General features: G+C 48.1%; 2 protein-coding genes across 8 annotated transcripts in view; one reads left to right on the forward strand and one right to left on the reverse strand.

The window, feature by feature from the left end:
* The window catches only part of PIEZO1 (piezo type mechanosensitive ion channel component 1 (Er blood group)), a 113,706-nt gene extending 110,175 nt beyond the window's left edge, over positions 1-3,531 (reverse strand). For all 6 annotated transcript variants that reach the window (XR_012789137.1, XR_012789138.1, XR_012789140.1 and 3 more), the window contains exon 1: positions 3,163-3,531. The gene's annotated coding sequence lies outside the window, so the exon portion shown is untranslated. The remainder of the gene's footprint in view (positions 1-3,162) is intronic.
* On the forward strand, positions 1,406-20,075 carry CDT1 (chromatin licensing and DNA replication factor 1). Of its 2 annotated transcripts, none has more exons than XM_075576786.1 (10): positions 1,406-1,449; positions 13,172-13,310; positions 13,495-13,724; positions 13,986-14,180; positions 14,285-14,430; positions 14,680-14,783; positions 15,107-15,295; positions 16,432-16,581; positions 19,053-19,254; positions 19,420-20,075. In XM_075576786.1, the coding sequence occupies exons 1-10, from the start codon at positions 1,421-1,423 to the stop codon at positions 19,581-19,583; spliced, it is 1,548 nt and encodes a 515-aa protein (XP_075432901.1). In that variant the 5' UTR covers positions 1,406-1,420; the 3' UTR covers positions 19,584-20,075. The 2 variants fall into 2 exon arrangements, with proteins under 2 accessions (XP_075432901.1, XP_075432900.1); XM_075576785.1 differs by lacking the exon at positions 1,406-1,449 and adding an exon at positions 11,271-11,689 and having other exon boundaries at positions 13,164-13,310.
* The last annotated feature ends 1,419 nt before the right edge of the window (positions 20,076-21,494 follow it).

Consider the following 21,494-nt stretch of genomic DNA (forward strand, 5'->3'; position numbering starts at 1 on the left):
CTCTCTGGCCGCGCCACGAGACATGGGGGGGGGTCTCTCTGGCCGCGCCACGAGACATGGGGGTGGGGGGTCCTCTCCGGCTACTTCGCTTTATCTATTGGAAACAAATGATCTGCTTGAATCCAGTGTTCCAGACAAGCTGATTTAATAGCACATATTTGGGTGAATAACCAGCCTATTCCGTGCTGTTCTGCGCACCTCCAGGGCGTACTTTTTACGTACATATACTGAGCCGAGAGAAGACTAGGTGTGGTTTCTTTTTTGTGCTGCACTTGCTGATCCTTTTAACCCCTTTTACTTCCTGGGGAGCGAGAGACATGCGGCCTAATTCAGACTCTGCGTAGTTCAGGCGATTCCAGCAGTGAAGGCGTTAAGCAGACTATAGAAAAACAAGGAAACCGAATGGTGCAAACAAGGGAAAGAATAACAGGCAGTTAGATAGCCGGGAAGTGTCAGATAATTCCACTCAGCGGGGAAACAGCCCGGAAACCTTCCCCCCTCCCCCCCCCCCCCCCCCCCCCCCCGAATCAGGAGGCTGCAGAGAGGGATATGTTATTGACTTTGCAGATACATACTAACCTGGCAGTGACGGGGTTACCCATTGCATGATTTGGTTCCAAAATACCCATATACATCAGTAACACGTCTCCAGTCCTCAAGGGCTAATAACAGGTCAGGCTTTCAGGATATCCCCGCTTCAGCACAGGTGGCTCAGTCTTTGACTGCATTACCCGTGCTGAAGCAGGGAGATCCTGAAACCCTGACCTGTTGGTGGCTTGAGGAGGACTGGAGTTGGCCACAAACAAAATACTCAGCATTGCTATATTCTGCAGCGTGTTCTTTTGTCATGGTGGGCAGAACCGAGGGCCGTGTTAACCCTTTCAGCATTTTAGTGAAGGAGAGGCCAGCAATGTATTAACCCATTCTGTGTCAGAGGATTCCCCGCGCGTATTACAAGCACTCGAGAGGTTATTACGCCTCTCACCCCCATGTGCCAGAATAGAGCCTGGGGTTCTGCCACCAGAGGGGTGAAGGGACACAGTTACTGTGATGACCCTGCACAGACCTGGCACACGCTCCCCATGATAATGAAGATATCAGGAGTTGAGTTACCTGCAGGCGATCATAGTTACATGGGGGAGTAGGAGATCATGCCTTTGCCTGCACAGAGGCATCAGCTGGGACACACATTCCGCAGGGAGGAGGGAGGGGTGCAGGTAATGCTAAATCCTGCACAAGCTGTATACCAGAGCTGCTGGGGCCCAGCACTGAACATGTTAAAGATTGCACAAGGGTGAACAAAGGGTGTTAAAGTATTAAGTAATGTGCCTGAAAAAAAGCTGCAGATTGTTTCTCCATAAATCACAACACTTCTGTGCAAGAGATGAAATCCCAGCTGCTGGAATAAAAAGGGGTTTCCATGCCCTCATTATTTCCATTAATCAAAAGGTAAAGGAACAGAGCAGGTTTGTAAAAACAGCGACACTGCGTCCCACCGCTACACATCACAGCGACACTGCATCCCACCGCTACACATCACAGCGACACTGCGTCCCACCGCTACACATCACAGCGACACTGCATCCCACCGCTACACATCACAGCGACACTGCGTCCCACCGCTACAGCGACACATCACAGTGACACTGCGTCCCACCGCTACAGCGACACATCACAGTGGCACTGCGTCCCATCACTACAGTAACACTGCGTCACATCACTACAGCGACACATCACAGTGACACTGCGTCCCACCGCTACAGCGACACATCACAGCGACACTGCGTCCCACCGCTACAGTGACACATCACAGTGACACTGCGTCCCACCGCTACAGCGACACATCACAGTGACACTGCGTCCCATCACTACAGTAACACTGCGTCACATCACTACAATGACATCACTGTGGCACTGCGTCCCACAGTAACGCTGCGTCACATCACTGCAGTGACACTGCGTCCCATCACTACAGTGACATTGCGTCACATCATTAGTGACACATCAGTTACACTGCATCCCACAGTGACACCCAGTCACATCATTACAGTGAACAGTGACACTGAGACATCACAACAGTGACACCCATTAGATTGTTGCCTCTTCTGTCCAGGGAAATCCCTACAGTGTCACCACGTGCCATCATGTTACAGCACAGCTTGCACCGGATACCACGGGTACCCGGTGTATAACCAGCAGGAGGGGACATGTACATGCACCGGCCAGGAGAGAGAGGGGAACAGGAGGCTGGCACATGTACTCACCAGCCAGGAGAGAGAGGGGGACAGGAGGCTGGCACATGTACTCACCAGCCAGGAGAGAGAGGGGGACAGGAGGCTGGCACATGTACTCACCGGCCAGGAGAGAGAGGGGGACAGGAGGCTGGCACATGTACTCACCGGCCAGGAGAGAGAGGGGGACAGGAGGCTGGCACATGTACTCACCGGCCAGGAGAGAGAGGGGGACAGGAGGCTGGCACATGTACTCACCGGCCAGGAGAGAGAGGGGGACAGGAGGCTGGCACATGTACTCACCGGCCAGGAGAGAGAGGGGGACAGGAGGCTGGCACATGTACTCACCGGCCAGGAGAGAGAGGGGGACAGGAGGCTGGCACATGTACTCACCGGCCAGGAGAGAGAGGGGGACAGGAGGCTGGCACATGTACTCACCGGCCAGGAGAGAGAGGGGGACAGGAGGCTGGCACATGTACTCACCAGCCAGGAGAGAGAGGGGGACAGGAGGCTGGCACATGTACTCACCGGCCAGGAGAGAGAGGGGGACAGGAGGATGGCACATGTACTCACCGGCCAGGAGAGAGAGGGGGACAGGAGGCTGGCACATGTACTCACCGGCCAGGAGAGAGAGGGGGACAGGAGGCTGGCACATGTACTCACCGGCCAGGAGAGAAAGGGGGACAGGAGGCTGGCACATGTACTCACCGGCCAGGAGAGAAAGGGGGACAGGAGGCTGGCACATGTACTCACCGGCCAGGAGAGAGAGAGGGGGACAGGAGGCTGGCACATGTACTCACCAGCCAGGAGAGAGAGGGGGACAGGAGGCTTGGACATGTACTCACCGGCCAGGAGAGAGGGGGACAGGAGGATGGCACATGTACTCACCGGCCAGGAGAGAGGGGGACAGGAGGCTGGCACATGTACTCACCGGCCAGGAGAGAGAGGGGCAGTAGGAGCCAGAAGAGCCCCCCACACAGGACCTGTAACTCCATCTCCTAACTTCCAGCAAACAGGATCAGAGAGACCTCCACATAGGGGCAACAATCCAAGCAGGGGTAACACTAGCCTCTGTCATGCCATGTCCCCCCCACCCCTCCCAAATTCAGGGGCAAGTCCGCAACCAGTCACATCTGCCCTGAAAAGTGAGTGCAAGTCTGTGAGCTGCTCCCATTGGGGGGAGAGGTTCGTCCAACACACAGGGGGCACAAATCCGAGACTGGGGCAAATTATTGAACAGGGGGCGGGGGGGGGGGGGTGAGAAATGATCCGAGATGTGTTCTCCTAACTCCCAGGACTGCGAGTGGGAGGAGGGCAGCAGCAGTACCAGGCTCCCCCACAGCCCTCCCTCCCCTTTTATACCTCCAGCCTCCTCCCTAAACTCGCCCCTAATTCCTTCCAAGTCAAGCCTCCGGCAACACCCACATGCTCCCAGCCCGGCAGGGTGAGGAGGGGTGCTGGGTCTGTGCGCAGGGTCCCGGGAGGCTCTGCCACTCTCACCCCCAACTTGGAATAACCAGCAGCACCCACCATGAGAGCCCCCTCCCCCCCCCCAACCCCCCCAGGGTTGCCATCAGCTCAGGTGTTATGGCACAGCCACCCTGCTGTGCCCCCTCTTGCCGGTGACAGGGTCGTCGTCCCCGTGCCAGCCTCTTGCCCCCTCCCCCCCCCCCCCCACACACACGTCCAGCCTCTTGCCCCCCCCCCCCCCCCACGCACACACACACGTCTCCCCCCCTTGCTTTTCACTGCGGTGCCAGGCTGTGTGTGCCAGTGTCACCAGGATCGCCGCCTGGGTTGCACTTTGCGTCACAGGCAGGGTGCTGCGCCTGGCTCCTGCTGGGGCTGTTTGTTTGTTTCTTTCTTTCTCTTTCTTTCTCTCTCTCTTTCACTCTCTCTCTCTCTTTCTTTCTCTCTTTCACTCTTTCTTTCTCTCTTTTAACTGTTTTCACCCCCCCCCCCCCCTCAAAAAAGAGATCAAAGGCATGGAGGGTTAGCGCGCCCTGGTGTTCAGTGTGTGGTACTGCAGGGCACAGGGGCTCGTCCACAAAACGGTGCTAAACTTTTCCTATGAGTGCGAGTAAAGCTTAGCACCCTTCTGTGTATCTGGGCCTCTAAAACCCTTTTGGTGTCAGATGAGGATGTCATGCAATTTCAGCACATCAATCTGCCATCGATGTTAAAGCGCTCAGGAGTTAGGTGACCATCAAGGGTTGAGAGTTCCATGCAGTCTCACAGAGTATCATATTATGATAACACCCCATTGACAATATCCTGGGTGTATATTATGTATAACCTCGCATGTTCAAGAAGCTAAGTCCCACATGCCCCTCCACACAATCTACCTGGCAACGTGACATATAAGCTCACAAGGAGATGGCACTGGGTCTCCAACAATACTCCCACATCAAAGGCCTGCGCCTTCAACACACGCTCCCCCACCTCTCCTCCCCTGCAGCCCTAGTCACAATGCTTGTGGCTGCACCCCTGCCCTCTGCGCAGAACAACTCAAACAGAGAGAACAATGTGAGAATCAGGGAGGGCAGAGCATAAGATCACAGGCAGTCTTGTGAATCAGCAGGGGCCTAACTCAGCCTGTTACACACTCACACGTACACCAACCCCTTCACTGCCACACTGCAAGGACAACATATATAGTGAAAGGGTTAACTAGAGATGGGAGGGGGCGAATTTGGTTCCGCAGCGGACGGGACGGTTCCTTTGGTCCGCGGAATTTCCGCGGATCAATGTCAAAAAGGGGGCGATTCGCGTTTGGCGGGTTTTGTATCATTATTACCAAAGCACCCCGCGGATTCCGCGACCCGTGGGGCGGATTTGTAGAATCCAGTCCGCGGATTCGTAAGAATCCGCCAAACGGATAGCTGACTCCGCGGATTGGATTCTACAAATGCGCCCACGGGTTGTACCCAACGGCGGATTTTGATGATACCGCGTGGATTGAAACCGCCCAAATCCGTTTGCGGATTTTACACCGGGAATCGGATTTTAAGGGTAACATCGGCGGGGGGAAAAAAAAGGGAAGCGGATTTGGCCACTTTCTTCATGTTTCTCTTTGCATCCCGAGCACACGATCTCTCTCCGGGAGAGAAGTGGATATTCAATTGTCCCTTTTAATCCAGAGGTCTGCTAACCATGTGTGTAGATTGCGGTTATATTCAGTGAAAAGAGCATCCTGCGTTTAAAATAGATACACGTTTATGTGAATTATATACAGAGCAATTTGAGCCTGTAATAAAGGGGGGCTCAAGCCCCCCCCAACAGGTAAGGTTTTCAGTATATCCCTGCTTCAACACAGGTGGCTCAATCAGTCCCTGCTTCAACACAGGTGGCTCAGGTGGCTCAATCAGTCCCTGCTTCAACACAGGTGGCTTAATCAGAGCCACTGATTGAACCACCTGTGCTGAAGCAGAGATCCTGACCTGTAGGGGACTTGAGGACTGAAGTTGAACACCCCTGCTGTAATATATATATACAACTAGCGGAATTACCTGTTGTTTCCCGGGTTGGGGGGTGTTTATAGTAGGGAGAGGTCAAAATATTGTTTTACAATTTCTAACAATAGTTTAGCTAAAACATGCCTAAGCTTCAATCTGTGCTCGTTTGGGAAAAAAATCAAAGATATGTATATTTTTATTTCATCCTAGTGCTTCTTGGTGAACGATATTTCTGGTTTTGCGGTGCTACTATATAAACATTATTTACACTTCCAACTCTTGATGCTGCAACATATAATTGACAAAAGTGAAAAACCAGGCGCTAACACCCTTGGGTGCCTACTATCAAATATATGATGTGACAATAAAACAAGTGATGTATCAAGTGATGAAAACAGTGAATATAAATAAAAGTGTCACCCCCCTGCTTCTACCTTCCGGTGGGGTTGTCTTCACTCTTCCCCAAAAATGCAGATATTCTTCTCACAATCCAGGGGGAGCATGGGGAGTATAAACACAAGAAACAGCACTCTAGGGGCCTCATGCAGAGAGCAGCGGTGGAATTAATTGGAGAAAGTAAAAAATAGTACCTTTTTTGGCGTGATTTAATCTCCATATGCAGGGAAGGTCATAAAACTGCATTTAAAATCCTGTCTGCATATGGAGAGTTTCAACCGGCGATATGCGCGCTGTTGAAACTTGTTGTAAAAAAATCGCGGTTTTTTTCTCCCCCACCGGCCGCCGAGCTCCAGCTTCTTGCCAACGTTTGTTGGCGAAGCAAAATGTTGAAAATCGCGCCATTTTTTTGGCGCGAACAGCCGCTAGATGGCGATCGCGCCTCTCTGAATACGGCCGTTTTCAACACTGGAGAGATTTAGGTTCTCGCCAGCCGCGCGGCGAGATTTGCAAATAGAAAAAAAAAATGGCGCTTTTTTCCTACCTCGCCATTTTCAGCTGTTTTTTGCGCGATTTTCTCCGTAAAATGGCGAGATTGTAAATAGCGCTGCTCTCTGCATGAGGCCCTAAGTGTAGATGTACTAATAATTATAATAATCTCTAGTGAAACTTGGCCCCTATGGGTGTCCTACTCACAAGAAAGTAGTGATAATCAAGCAGAGGTAATCAAGGACTGATCGTGGATATCAGGAAAACTGGAGTTGCCCCTTCATCGGGGGAATGGGACCTCAGCAAGAGAGAAATGCACGCACATAGCACAGATCATATGATTCCAACAATTTTATAAAATAACTCTTAAAAATGCACACTTACAGTGTTTGAGATAAAAAACAGCATGTAAACTATAATAAGCTTAAAATGACCACTTGGGAGACAAATGCCGCCTCTCATCGCACCAGGCCCGACGGGAGATCTGTCTGGGCCCCTCGATCGTGTGCTGGGGACTCTGGATACTCTGCTCCGTCGCCGATTCCCTGATGTTGACGTCACTTCCGGTTTCGCGGTTGCGGTGTAGGCTGGGATTCCTCTCTCCACAGTCGCGTCACAGATGGGCGGTACCACTCTACGCGTTTCGCCAACCAATGATACGGCTTCCTCAGGAACGTATGTATAAACGTATGTATCCCCCCCGAGGAAGGTCCCATTTTGGAGGACCGAAACGTTGGGTTTCTTGATGTACCACTATTTTCACTAATACACTTTGTGAAGTTTTCTACAATTGAGTGCTGTCTCTTGCTTTACCAGACTCGGAACGGTAACGTATGTCTATATATATATATATATAATATATATATATAAAAGACAACAGCGCACAGACCTAGTGCATTACCAAAAATAGAAGTTTAATATAGGATAAAAGTAGTAATGCCCACTTACAGAAAGACAAATATATATATATATATATATATATATATATATATATATATATATATATATGGGCCAAACATACCAAAACCCCACCTACACTGTTCCTTTTGATCCTATTAGATAGCATGCCAGGTTTGGTGGCTCTAGGATTAAGCGGGTGGATTTGTATAGCCGGACAAACAAACACTTTCTGAATTATAGTATAGCTATGTGTTTGTTTTCTGCTCTGTATGCCTCTGTAATTAATATACTAAGTACACATGTGTTATTATGTGCAATGTATCTGTGCCAAGCATACTGTTCTCCATTTTCTTTTTCTTCTATTTATATGTAAACATGTGGCAATGTATAATTCTACATTCTTACCTAAACTGGCAGTCGTTTGATGCTCCTGTTAGAAATCTGTAAAAATCCTGAGTGTGTGCCTTACCAAATTGCCGCCTTCTAACTTTGTGCTGTAGTCTGTGACATGCTGCAGCAGATACGTAACATTTTATTGCTAAGTGTAACACATTATTGTTACAGCTTTCAGAGTAATAGACAGTCTGCTGTTTGGAACACAGCAACAGATCTGTTTGTGATACTTTGTTGCCAAGGGGCAGGGCTCAAAAGGGTGTATCAGAGCCTGTTTCAAAAGAGGAAGTGGATATGACTTTCTAAATGGTTGCTGTAGCAACTATAGGATGATCATTTAATGAAAAAAAAAACCATTACAAATGTCATTAGGAGTTAGATAATGCTGTCTGCATTTTTTTAAATACTGCAGTATAGATTTTTGCTGCTTTAACCGTGGCGTTACCACACTGCGCGGCAGGCGACAGGTTAGGCCCCAGTCCTGCTGTTTATGATGTATATGGCGGTGTGACACGGGCAGCCGCTTGTCACTCTGAGTTTGGTATATGCAGACCACAAAACAAAAAAACTTTTTGTCCTACAAAGATGAATTCCCACGGATGGGTCTCATCCGCCCCAGCTAACCCTCCGTGGCCTTTTTTGGATCTCCCATCGCCCTTTATTATACAGTCGGCGCGCCTCTAATATTCGCAGCATGTAAATAGATGCAGTGTATTACCTACGTCATGTCATAGGGCAGAGCTTCCATACAGGTGACCCCCTCCTAACGTGGGGGTCACACCACCAGGACACTGATCGTGGTGGGCCTCCCCCTCAGCACAGTACATCGTGCTAGTTTTTATAGAACGGGGTCATCGGGTCCTGCTTCAGGCATTTCCCTGGCCCCAACTTCCAACCTTCCATGAGGAGGGATATAGATAGGGTAACAGCGCTCCCCCGGTAACATCCCATCGGAGGAGTCACCCCTTCTCGCACAGTCTATGTGCTAGGTACCCGGGGGTTCCCTGCAGTGCGTGGTGAGGTTTGCCCCTGGCCCTTAGATACAGTGATCCTTGGATGTGGGTACCCAAAGGTTCCTGGAAAAGCATCAGGAGCCCTGGCCCCGGCCTCTTTTGTTCCTCTGAACTCTTTATTGTGGGCCGCTTCCGCCACGTGGTTGTCAGCACCGGAAGGTACCTCCATTGGTACCGGAGTGTAGCTGGATAGGCCTCTGGACACCTCTACGAAAGGCAGGCTCATCCGCATCTCAGGTCTCACGGTCGCGGTCATCGTTAAGTACTCTATCGTGCAGAGGCCTCTCCAGGCTCCTGCACCTCTGGGAACAACGGTGCCTCCTCACCCCAGGCAGTCACCTAACCTGATATCTCGTGGGCTGGCTCCGGTTCACCGACCGTCTCTGGTTCCTCTGCGGGGGCTGGGTCTGGTTCCGTCTCAGCCTGCTCGATAGTCATCGGGATACTCGGATCCCTTTGAGCTTTCTCTCGGGTGCACGGGCCCTCTGAAGGCTCTAGGCATTGGCTGACAGCGTGTCCCCTCCCTCTGGTGGAGATTAGAGATGGGGCACTTGGTGACGTGGATGGGGCGTGACTCTGACTTCTGTCTGAGCCACTCACATCGGTTGGGTGGGGTCCTGGCTTTCGCGCCAGCCCCGTACAGAACTCATGCAGCCTGTTTGCAAGCAGCACGTGCGCTCTCCAGCTTTGGCGGGAGACGCCATTTTAAGTCCTGTAACTCACGTGGCGTATTCCAGGCAAGGGAACCACCATTTTGGCACAATTTCTTCACAGACCACACAGTGACCGCGATTCAGGCAGGTTTTCGTTCCCCGTGGTTCCTCATAGCACATAGATCAGCAGTCCACCAAGAGTAGGATGTATCCCAGGCTAGCAAAGCTCCATCTCGATACGCTGTACACAATTTTAATCCACTACAAGCACTCTTTGGTTCCATGGTCTGGCTACTGGCTAGTAGTACTCTGGGTTCTTCCCTTTTAGTACTCTTACGCCGGCCCGGATTGCTGCTGACATCGCTGACTCTCTCAGGGCGACTTAGAACACCAATAGCCTTCTTGTCTCCAGACCATTCACCCGATAGAGCAGTCTAGGTCGTTCTTTGTGAGGAACACTATCCCCGACTACACCTAGCCTCCGTCCTTCATTAGCACTTGTTCTGGAAGCGTACCTTGTTACTTCCAGCTTTTGTTTTGCTTAAAGCCTGTCCATTACTACAGTGTATGGTGCATATACCTGCTGGTAACAGGAGGGCTGTGTCGTGGGGACACAGGACTAGGCTTCTGGGGTACATACCCCACATATCTCCTTAACAGTGCAGCGCCTCCATCTGCCGTAGGCTCCAGTAACTGAAGGTGATCTCCCACGGTAGAACTTATTACCTCTCCTCCCAGTAAGGTCACGCACCAAGCAGGAGGTATAACGGTTTATTGTCTTAATAATAATAATAGCATGTTCTTGTATAGCGCTGCTAGTTTTACGTAGTGCTTTACAGAGACATTTTGCAGACACAGGTCCCTGCCCCGTGGAGCTTACAATCTATGTTTTTTTTTGGTGCCTGGGGGACAAGGAGATAAAGTGACTTGCCCAAGGTCACAAGGAGCCGACACCGGGAATTGAAGCAGGTTCTCCACCTTCACACTCAGTGCCAGTCAGTGACTTTACTCAGAGTTGCTCCTTTTCCTGTACAGTTACAGGAACAAAGCAGGTTCTGCCCGATGCAGTACTCTCAGCTCTCACTGAATGATGGTCCCTGGACCGCCACTACCGGCCAAGGGCACCTGCAGCCGTCGTAGCTCTCCCCCAACTCCCTAGCCGAGGCAGAGGTGTGGACCATACTCACTCTCCCCCGGAGGGAAGAGCACAAGATAAGGCCCCAATCTCAGGCTCCCTGTTATGTGACCTGCTGCCTTCCTCAGTGGAGAAAGGCCATCTACTAAATTTGGGGCAGCACTGCCCTTAAATACTGCCAGGAGGAGGGCACCAGGTCTGGCTCATGATTGGTCATGCCAAAGCCTGATTTCACCGCCACCCGCTGTCACTCAAGTGCAGCTCCGAGGAGGGGGGAAACCCCATATCAACTACTGGCAACCTGATTGTACCAGGTTTTACTGCCAGCCCAAGGGCAGAATAGTATCCATCAGGTGACCTGGCTACATATATTTATGTTATTTTGCACGACACGCGGTACAGCAGCAGCTCTCAGATACATACTGTACACACAGCTCTATATATTATTATATAGCCGCTTCTCACTGGGGCGCGGCGGTGAGGGGGTTAAGCTCACAGTGCTTCACCGGGCTGTACCAACTGCGCCCCCTCCACATAGCCCTGAATTTACCCCGTCAAGTGGAGCATTCCGGGAGGCGGGTCACGTGGCTCGGTTTGCCCGCGAAAACTCAGTTACAATACTGGCGGGCTCCAGGGCAGCAGCCAGTCAGGGGCCTGGGTGTGCGTGCTTACTGTACTGACGTCACTGCCCAGGCGCGCGGCATTTCCCGCCGCTTCTCTTATCGCAGCGCCACCTCGAATCGCGACAGGAACCGCCATGGCGCAGCTGCGGGTGACCGATTTCTTCGCGCAGAGTAAGGGGGGGTCGGCGGGCCCCGGGGGGAGGAAGCGGCGGAAGCTGCAGGTGACCCCGGTAGAAGAGGCTCTGCGCCTTCCTCACACCCCGGAGCGCGGCCCGGACCCCTTGGAACCCGCCTCTCTCAGGGAGAGCAGGAGGAAGCGGCCACGCCAGGCCACGGAGCTGCAGGCCAAGAGCTCGGCCCGCAAGAAGCTGAGGCTGCTGGAGGAGGAACCGGAGCAGCAGGTAACGCGGGGCACGGGGGGGGGGGGGGCATGTGTGTGGCTCAGGGGGTAAGCGGGGGGGGGGGGGGCATGTGTGTGGCTCAGGGGGTAAGCGGGGGGGGGGGGCATGTGTGTGGCTCAGGGGGTAAGCGGGGGGGGGGGGGTGCATGCGGCTCAGGAGGTAAGGGCAGAGTGCACGTGTGGCTTAGGGGGTAACCAGCGGGGGTGCATGTGGCTCAGGGGGTAAGGGCAGAGTGCACGTGTGGCTTAGGGGGTAACCAGCGGGGGTGCATGTGGCTCAGGGGGTAACCAGGGGAGGTGCATGTGGCCCAGGGGGGGGGGGGGGGGTTGCATGTGGCTCAAGGGGTAACCAGGGGGGGAGGGGTGTCATGTGTTTTGGCTCAAGGATAACCTGGGAGGTGTGTGTGTGGCTCATGGGGTAGTGTGTGTGTGGGGGGGGGGGGGTAGTGTGTGGGGGGTGCTGTGTCTGGCTCAAGGGGTAACGGGGGGGTATGTTTGTGGTACAGTGGGTAACTAGGGGGAGATGTGTAGCTCAGAGGGTATGTGGGGGGTGGTAGACTGGGTTATTAACTGGGGTGGGGTTGTAGGAAACTGGGTTATTAACTGGGGGGTAATGAGGTAGGACATGGGGGGGTATGATACAGGTGTGGACATGGTGTAACCAGGGGGTGCATGTGGGGGACACGATTTAATGAAGGGGGCAGATGCTTTCTCGAGCTGATGATCATCTCTTGAAACGGTTAGGGTAACAGTGTTATGGGGAACCCTGCTGTGCAGTTTCTGGGCTAACTCCCAGTGGTGAGGGGGCAGCATATTGTATCCTGCGTGGGAGGCCTGCAATGTGCAGTCTGAGCTAAAACCAGCTTATATCTACTTATATTAACCCCTTTAGGCTACGCTTATAGTGCCGGTGAGCTGCGGTCACTGGAAAAATCAAATTGAGATGACTTCCAGCGATCGCGACCAAGCCGCCGTGTCGCGCTTACTATAAGCGCACACGACAGCGGCAATGCTTTCATTTTGATGCTATGTTGCCAGCACTATAAGCGCAGCCAAGTCAATCGGAAGTTTGCAACTGGCAGAGGTGTAGCTCAAGTGATCTGTACATATTATAAAGGTGAGCCTGCAAAATCAAAATACATTAACCCACAGGGCAAGTTGACCCATCATGGCAAAGAATCCCCCTGCATATCACCTAAGTTTGAGGCCCTGTTTATACTTTTTACTTACATTTTTGGTCTACAAGATGGCAGCGATAACTGTAGCTCAGTGCTGGATGGGTTCACTCACGAGATGATCCAAGAAAAGCTAGAAAAAATGTGGATATGCTGCTGTCCGTGCTTATAAAGTTGCTTTTACTTTAAAAGAGTGTGGAATGCCCAGATATAATGCCAAACGTGTTACATATCTCTGCATGTGCTGCTCTAAGCTGTCCTGTTTGACAGTAATGTGCTAACCTTCTCACTTGTGTTAAGTGTTTCAGCCCGAACACCAAAGCGGATTTGCCATGTGTGACCCCACCATCTCTGGGAAAGAATTTAAAGAACCTGGTGAATGGGACTCTGTCCCCGGTTCTGAGACCTGATGGATTGACAAGTGCAACAACCATTGCAGAGGCCAAGGTAGGTCTGAGCCCTGCAGAGCATTCCCCATAACAGGAGGGGGTATTAACTTGACAAGACTTAAGTCTGTTCACACTGCAGGACAGTCATTGTAAATGGGTATGACTGTGTGTGGTGTGGAGAGAGATCTGGGTGTAGATGGTCAGTTAGCATGTCAACAGCTGCAAATTTTCTCTCCACTTAGGCCCCATGCAAAGAGAACCTGGAACTGAAATCTCGCCTGCAGAGGATTCAGGAGCTGTCACACAAAGTTAAACTACCCATTTCATCTTCAGAGACCAAAGTTACTGTCACAGACTTGAAGGCCAGACTCCAACGTGCACATGAGCTACAGTCAAAGATCCGGGAGAAGAAAACAAAGGAGACATTGGAGACTGAGAACCTTGAGGTGACAGAGCAGAGGACTCAAGAAAGGTGAGGTTGTCTGGGGTGTCCAACCTGTTGGATTGATCTAATGCATATATGCTCTAGTATTGATGCATTATTTTGCTTAAAAACAAGTCTGCTTTAGTGGTCCTGGACTTTTTAGACCCCCTCCCAGGTGCATTTGTTTTCCTGTATTCAATGCACAGATCTTGATGATTTGGGGTTGGTTCCCTTTAAAATGCCATTTTGACATGATTGGGATATTGATTCATTGTCTTGATGCCATTCTTACTGTCTCCTGTGCACTAGTGAGAAGGTGCCAGCCTACCAGCGTTTCCATACCCTTGCTCAGGACGTACCCCCAGGACTCTCTCTCCCATACAAGTACAAAGTCCTGGCTGAAATGTTCCGCAGTATGGATACAATCGTTGGTATGCTGTTCAACCGCTCGGAGACAGTCACCTTCTCCAAAGTCAAACAGGGAGTGCAAGACATGATACGAAAGTGAGTAATCCTACTTTTTGTCTAAGTTACAGAAATCTTAGGTGTGTTCTTGTAAACCATGTAGCTTTAGTCTAATTTTGTAATAAACGCTGGTGCTCTTACAGGCAATTTGAGGAGCGCAATGTGGGACAGATCAAGACGGTGTATCCCAATGCCTATCGGTTCAGGCAGGAGAAGAACATACCAACGTTCAAGGATGGCGTGAAGAAGACAGACTATCAACTTACTGTTGAGCCACTGGTTGGGGAAGGTGAGACCTATTCGCTAAATGCAAATATGAGTACAAAGACAATTACTACACTTTTTTTTTTTTTTTTTTTTAAATGCACGTTACTGTTGGATAATCCGTCTTGTGACTAGATTTTGACAGAAGTATAATTATTGGGTGGTACAGGCCTAATTATTACCCTAACATTGTTCTGAGATGGACTTAGTCTAATGACGGCAATCGTGTTTGTGCTTTCACGACCTGCTCATAAATGTATTTGTTTTCCCCCAGAGGATAAGTTGGACGGTCGCCCGCAGCTCATGGTTTGTCGCTTGCTGGAGCGCAGACAGCTGTTCAACAGAAACCTCACTAATATAGTGAAACAGCACCACAGGGTAAGATCTGCCTGCCGCTCAGTTTGCCTTTTGAGATTCTTTCAGTGCGTGGATGTCATTTTAATTAAGCTTCTTACAATACGCAGAATAAAGAAACAAACTTTTTTTTTTTGTGTGTGTGTGGTGCAACTTCCCCCTTTAGCCCTCAGACTGGACTGTTCTTCCCAAAGTTTGAACCACTTGGCAGCTCCCTGCAAGTCCTTATTTGTAGGGACCTGCTCAAGGGCAATGAAGTCTTTGCAGTGTACTGATTCTCAAAGTGCATCCGGTAAATGTGGCTATTCCTTATCTTGCTCTGAACACCTGATCTTCCCGCCCGGTAGGCTTTCCTTGCATCCTTGAGTCCCCCAATGCTGGTGCCAGATGACAAACTGACCAGGTGGCACCCGCGATTTAATGTTGATGAGGTGACGGATGTTGTGCCAGCCAATCTTCCTCAGCCACCACAGGTAGATAAACTAACCACAGCACAGGAGGTGTTGTCCAAGGCACGGGGCATGATGACACCAAAGGTGAGTGATACTTCATGTCCTAAACTGAAGCAACCTGCGGGTGTTTAAAAATCACAACTGTGGCCAGTGCATTTATTGCAAATAACCATGTAGCTGTATACTGCAACATGGCTAAGTGACCCCTTAAGTATTACTGGAACTTAATTGCTCTGGGATCTTTAACATTTAGCTCATTAGATGGGTGCAAATAAATGCCCCACTTTTCAATAAATATCATAGTCCACGGTCCGGTTCTTAATTTATTCAGAGACAATAGAAAACATCTTTCACAGCATTTCGGGCATATAGAATTTAGAGTGGAGAATCGTTAGCTTGGTGGCGGTTAATTCAGCTGTAGCTTGGTTGATTCTGAATTCTATAAATTCAAATACTCTTTATACATTTTAGCAATTCCTGTGTTTCTCAGTGTCTGCCCAATCTTGTTAGTCAATCATCAATGTTTAAGCCAATATTTCTTCATTTAGGAATATTTACTTGGCTTTACAAAGCCCTTTGTTCGGTCATGCAGTACCTATAGAATTAACTAGGTTCCTTATCTTTTAAGATCTGTATTGTATTTTACTAACTAACCTTTGATTGCAAACTCAAGACCATATACTGTTTGACTCGGCAGACATTAAACCTTCCAATTTTCTAAATCGCATAACATGTCTACATCTGCCTGTCTTCAGACTGATTTATCCTCTGCTGAGACAGCTAATAATAATTTTCCAATATGTCTAATTTGATACATTATTTAAACTAGTTACATGCTGAATATATGTAGACAATATAACATCTTTTTTATTTAGGCTTGAAATCGTCCTATATTCAGATCTCATCCCAGACTTACTAGTGTTTAGCCACTGCATTAACAATCTCGTCCTGTTGGTAGTGAATGTTTTGACGCTTTAGCAAGTATAACATAGTGATTTCATACTCGTGTGTATTTTTCCCCTGTAGAACTCTAAATCTCAATTCCCCCTATCCACAAGGAGGGGTGTAGACTCAAATTTGTTAGTAAACTTGAGCTTGATGTGCAGCTGTGTTTGGCAGAGGCTGAAAACCTTTAAGGTTGCATTTCAATTCTGATTGAAGTATAAAAGGCAGGAATGTCACTTTTCAGCATTGTGGGCACCAATCTTTTCTTTTTGTAGATGGAAAAGGCTCTTGCCAACATGGCTTTGAAAACCGCAGAGAGCAGCATTGCAGAACAAAAGCCTGCACCTGTGGAATCTGCAAAACCTATGTCAACAGCTGCTACATCGGGTGCCCTGAAAGGAGTATCTCAGAGTCTGCTAGAGAGGGTAAGCCCAGCTTTTCGTAATTGAATGGCAGGAGGGAAAAGCGCTGTATACTGCACTCGCATGATCAATAAGAAATGAATTGTAGTTAAAAATTAACTTATGTGGTATGGATATAAAATGTCACTCTCGGTAATTGGTGATATTTGGCACGCTCATCAGCACTGGTGTTAAATATATTGAAATCCTGCATGAGTGAAGAGGTGGCTAATGTTCAAGGCATTACCAGGTAATTTGGATTAGCTGTAAGTGTAGAAGTTTACACTTGGAGGTTAGCTATATTAAGCAACCCAAGTTGGACTAGCTCATTTATGTATTCATCATAGCAATGAATGAGTACTTATGCTAACAGCTCTGACATCCCTGGTCAAATAATTTGAGGGGGGAAAGGACCCTGCAGCGCTAGTCTAGTTAATGACTTGGAGCCTGTATATTTCTTGTTAGTAGAGGCACTTGCTTGCAGATCTCAGTTGGCCACGGTGCCAGCTGGAGGAGAAAGTGTCTAATTGCATTGGGAGTATCACATGCTCCAATTTCGCCACAGAATTCTTGAGCACTTTGGAGCTATAAGGAATGAACGTGACACTAGTGTAGCGCATCATTCCAACACCTACAACAAAGGGGATGTGTAAATTCGTAACCATTAACTGGGTAGCCCCAAGCATCAGAATCGGGATAGTGAAATCTTGGACACTAAATGTATATACAGGCTGGGTACATTGGCTCTACAAGGCCTGAATGAAGGCTTGTTGTTCTCTCCCTTTATTGAATAAAACATGTCCCAACTATCAACAACTCCACTCCCACTCAACCCATTTAACAAATCCCAATCAACTAGGTAAAAATTAGATACGCATCGAACTTTACTCTCAACCTAGATTGGTTAACCATTATGAAATTCATATACCCTAAAAGGGAATAGAGCCTCTCCTTTTTCTCCATATACTCTGAGGTCTAGTTCACAACTGCCAAGGGTAATCAACCACCTATGGTACTAAGTAGGGTGATCCAACCCACTTCTGTCCATATATAGACCATGTTCTCAAGACCAGGTTCTATGAAGTTCAGCTCTCCATAATACAAGTCTGTACAGATTTCTATTGTAAACATGAGGGGGTATTTACCTAATTCTTTATCTATATAATAAACAGAAGGAATATTCATTCATTGGATGTCAGCATTTTAGTTTCTGAGTTTCACTCCCCCTTTATACACTTAATAGAATTGAATGCATCATGCATGCATGTAAAGGACAGAAACCCCTGCTTGGAGTAAACTCCGCAGGGTCTCTTCTATTCTTTGCCATATAACAATCTGTTTCTGGCTCCAATATACAGAGCTCCCAGACCATAAACAGTTGAACGCCTCAGTTTCTGTCACTATAGCAACCGTCTAGATCAGTGTGTTTCAACAAAGGTTCCTAGGAACCCATGGGGTTCCCCTGGGCATCCCTAAAGGGTTCCCTGTAATTTTAAGGTCGTTTGAAAATTGCACCAAATACAGAAGAATTTATAATGCATCTGATATCAAACGCGCTATTGGAGAGGGTCCCTCAGAATTTCATAGGGTTCCTGGACCAAAAAAAGTTGGAAACCACTGGGCTAAGGGTCTGCTTACCTGTGATGACGGTAAACAGCCACCACTGACGTCATGTCAGCGCATGATACTCCCAGGGCAGTTAGACACTTGCTTCTCTAGCTGGCACTACGGCCAACGGAGACCTTGCAAGTAAGTGCCTCCACTAACCAGGAATATAAAAGTTCTCGCTTAACTAGACTAGCACCCCTGACATGATTTGATCAGGGATGTCAGAGCTCTTAGCAGAAGTACTCATAATTATCGCTATTATGTCATTATAAATACATAAATGAACCAGTCTAACTTGGGTTGCTTAATATAGCTAACCTCCAAGTGTATACTTTTACTCCTACAGCTAATCCAAATTACCTGGTAATGCCTTGAACATTAGCCTCCGCTCCACTCCCCCAGGGTTGTTGTATATATTTTAACACCATCAGTGCTGATGTAACATCGGTATCTGCTTAACTGATCCTGGCACAATCACACTCAACGTGTGTAATATCACCAATTACTGACTGAGTGACATTTTATATCCATGCCAAATAAGTTCATTTTTAAACTAATACAATTAATTTCTTATTGGTCATGTGCCTGCAGCATACAGTGCTTTCCCCTCCTGCTATATGGATTATGTTGACTCCTGTTTTTGATTACACTGACTATTTTTGATTACACATACCCATTTAAAAGCTGTGCAAGGCGTGTCCTAACGTTTACCAAGTTTTCATAATGTATTGTTTTCAGCTGATCCTTGTAAAAATGATGTGGGTGGCCAATTGTTTAGGGTCCGTTTGCGCCCTTTCATCAAAATGCAGTTTATACGGCAACTGCTTAATGTCGCTAATTGTTGAACTTAAAGCCTTATGTCCTTGATGCATTTGATCTCCCCATAGATACGGGCAAAGGAGACCCAGAAGCTACAGGCCATGATGACCCGCAGACCGCAGCAGGAAGAGCGACTCCTCATGATGTCCAGGCTGCCTGAGTTGGCGCGGATACTGCGCAATGTGTTTGTGTCAGAAAAGAAGCCAGCCCTGACAGTGGAGTTGGCCTGCAACCGGGTGATCTCCAGCTACCGCTCGTCAATGTCTTCAGGTGAGATAGCAAAGCCCTGTGTATTGATCATGCTGTGTGGCCCTCTGGTAGGCTGGGTCTGTACTAGTTATCCAGGTTTGGCTTTTTCTTTTGATATTACACAATTGTTTAAAGCAGACTTCAAATTAGGTTTTTAAATTAAAGTAACCTCTCGCTCTCCTGCAGGAGAAATGGAAAAACATCTTCGCTTAATATCAGAGCTTGTTCCTGACTGGCTCAGTGTTCATCCAATCCGAAAGGATACTTACTTCAAGCTGAATAAATCTACGGACCTTAATCTCATTTTGGAGAGGCTGGCCAATAAGATGAAGGTGGAAGAGTCTCGGTAACTAAAGGTCTTCATGTTTCAGTGAATTGTCTGCTGTTCCAATCTGTTGACCTCCCAGGACGTGTTGGCATTTTTAACATGTTCAATCATTTTAGTGAATGTAGCGATTAAACCAGAATCTTCGATTCCACAACTAGACTTGCTCAGTTAATTGAAGAGAAAAAATTTTGGTCACATTTGGGTAGCTTAGGCCCTCTCCAGCAAGAGAGAGCTTAACAGGAATCCCGATAGGTGGTACAATATTCCAGCATTGTAAATTCACAAGTAATTTGCTGATTTTGGTGATCAGTAGCTACAGAGCCTCTTGTTAGGTCAAATTAACATTGTGACATAAGATTTTATTGGGAAGATATTTTTGTGTGTGTGTATATAGAGCTTGTTAATTTTGAATAGTTTTCTTTGTTTTGTTTTTATATGAATAGGCTGGTTGTATTTCAATTTGTACTAACTATCCAAAGCAAAAAGTGTTTGTTTGGATTAAACCAATTTATTAAACCAATTTATTACAGTCCAATTGCAGGCTTTTTATTTTTGTTATAATTGAATATTGGTACCAAGTGTGAATGTTAAAAAAAAAAAAAAAATACATTAAAATTAAAAAATAAATTCATTTGGGGGGGGGGGGGGGGGGTCCCTGGAGGAGAACCATGATTTTCACCACCAGCGCACACTACTTCCCAAAATGCTTGTCACAAGTGTTTATTAAATGGCTCTCCAATATGAGGAGTGCTGCTGTCAGACTTGGTAGCAATCTGTTTCTGCTGGGGGGAATAGTACAACCATTCACTTTACCAGTAAGTACATGCAAACCGGTGTGCCTGGGGCTAAAAGTAAGGCGCTTACCATCACACGGGCACCTCTGCTCAAAGATTCTGCTGACATGTCTAAATCCTATTGAAGGCTACAATAATTCCTGTAATCTGTTACATTCTATTCCTGACAAGATTCAGAAAATGTCCTAGTTTGTATTCTGCAGATCTGTTGGCCTCTCGCAGATCTGTTGGCCTCTCGCAGATCTGTTGGCCTCTCGCAGATCTGTTGGCCTCTCGCAGATCTGTTGGCCTCTCGCAGATCTGTTGGCCTCTCGCAGATCTGTTGGCCTCTCGCAGATCTGTTGGCCTCTCGCAGATCTGTTGGCCTCTCGCAGATCTGTTGGCCTCTCGCAGATCTGTTGGCCTCTCGCAGATCTGTTGGCCTCTCGCAGATCTGTTGGCCTCTCGCAGATCTGTTGGCCTCTCGCAGATCTGTTGGCCTCTCGCAGATCTGTTGGCCTCTCGCAGATCTGTTGGCCTCTCGCAGATCTGTTGGCCTCTCGCAGATCTGTTGGCCTCTCGCAGATCTGTTGGCCTCTCGCAGATCTGTTGGCCTCTCGCAGATCTGTTGGCCTCTCGCAGATCTGTTGGCCTCTCGCAGATCTGTTGGCCTCTCGCAGATCTGTTGGCCTCTCACAAGAGTTTGGAAACAGACTGTTTTTCTGCATCACCCCGACATGATCACCTCCCACATAACATACTATTTAACGTGACGGCTATGACACTGGTGCTACAATTAGTCAGATGTAATGTCTGCATTATTTCAATGTTTCCTGACAGTCTGCTGGGTTTTGGTGTGGTTTGGTAAATAATTTACAGTTTTAAAATATCTTGAGTAACTGACTTGTAAAATCTCTGAATGCAATAAAAAAAAAAAAATCACTTGTAATCTCAAGGATTGAAGTGTAAAAATCCCAAAATGTATTAATGTACTCAAACTTATTGCTTTTTCCTAGCAATATGTTATACTGCTCTAGGATGAGTGATTAAATATAATAGGATAAATTATTAACATGGCATGAAACAAGCAAATTTAAAATACAGTGATGGCGTTTAGTCATCAAATTGTCCAGATCTTCTCTAACATCAGTAAGTTGGCC

The sequence above is a fragment of the Ascaphus truei genome, chromosome 19 (genome assembly GCF_040206685.1).
Source record: "Ascaphus truei isolate aAscTru1 chromosome 19, aAscTru1.hap1, whole genome shotgun sequence".
NCBI lineage: Eukaryota > Metazoa > Chordata > Amphibia > Anura > Ascaphidae > Ascaphus > Ascaphus truei.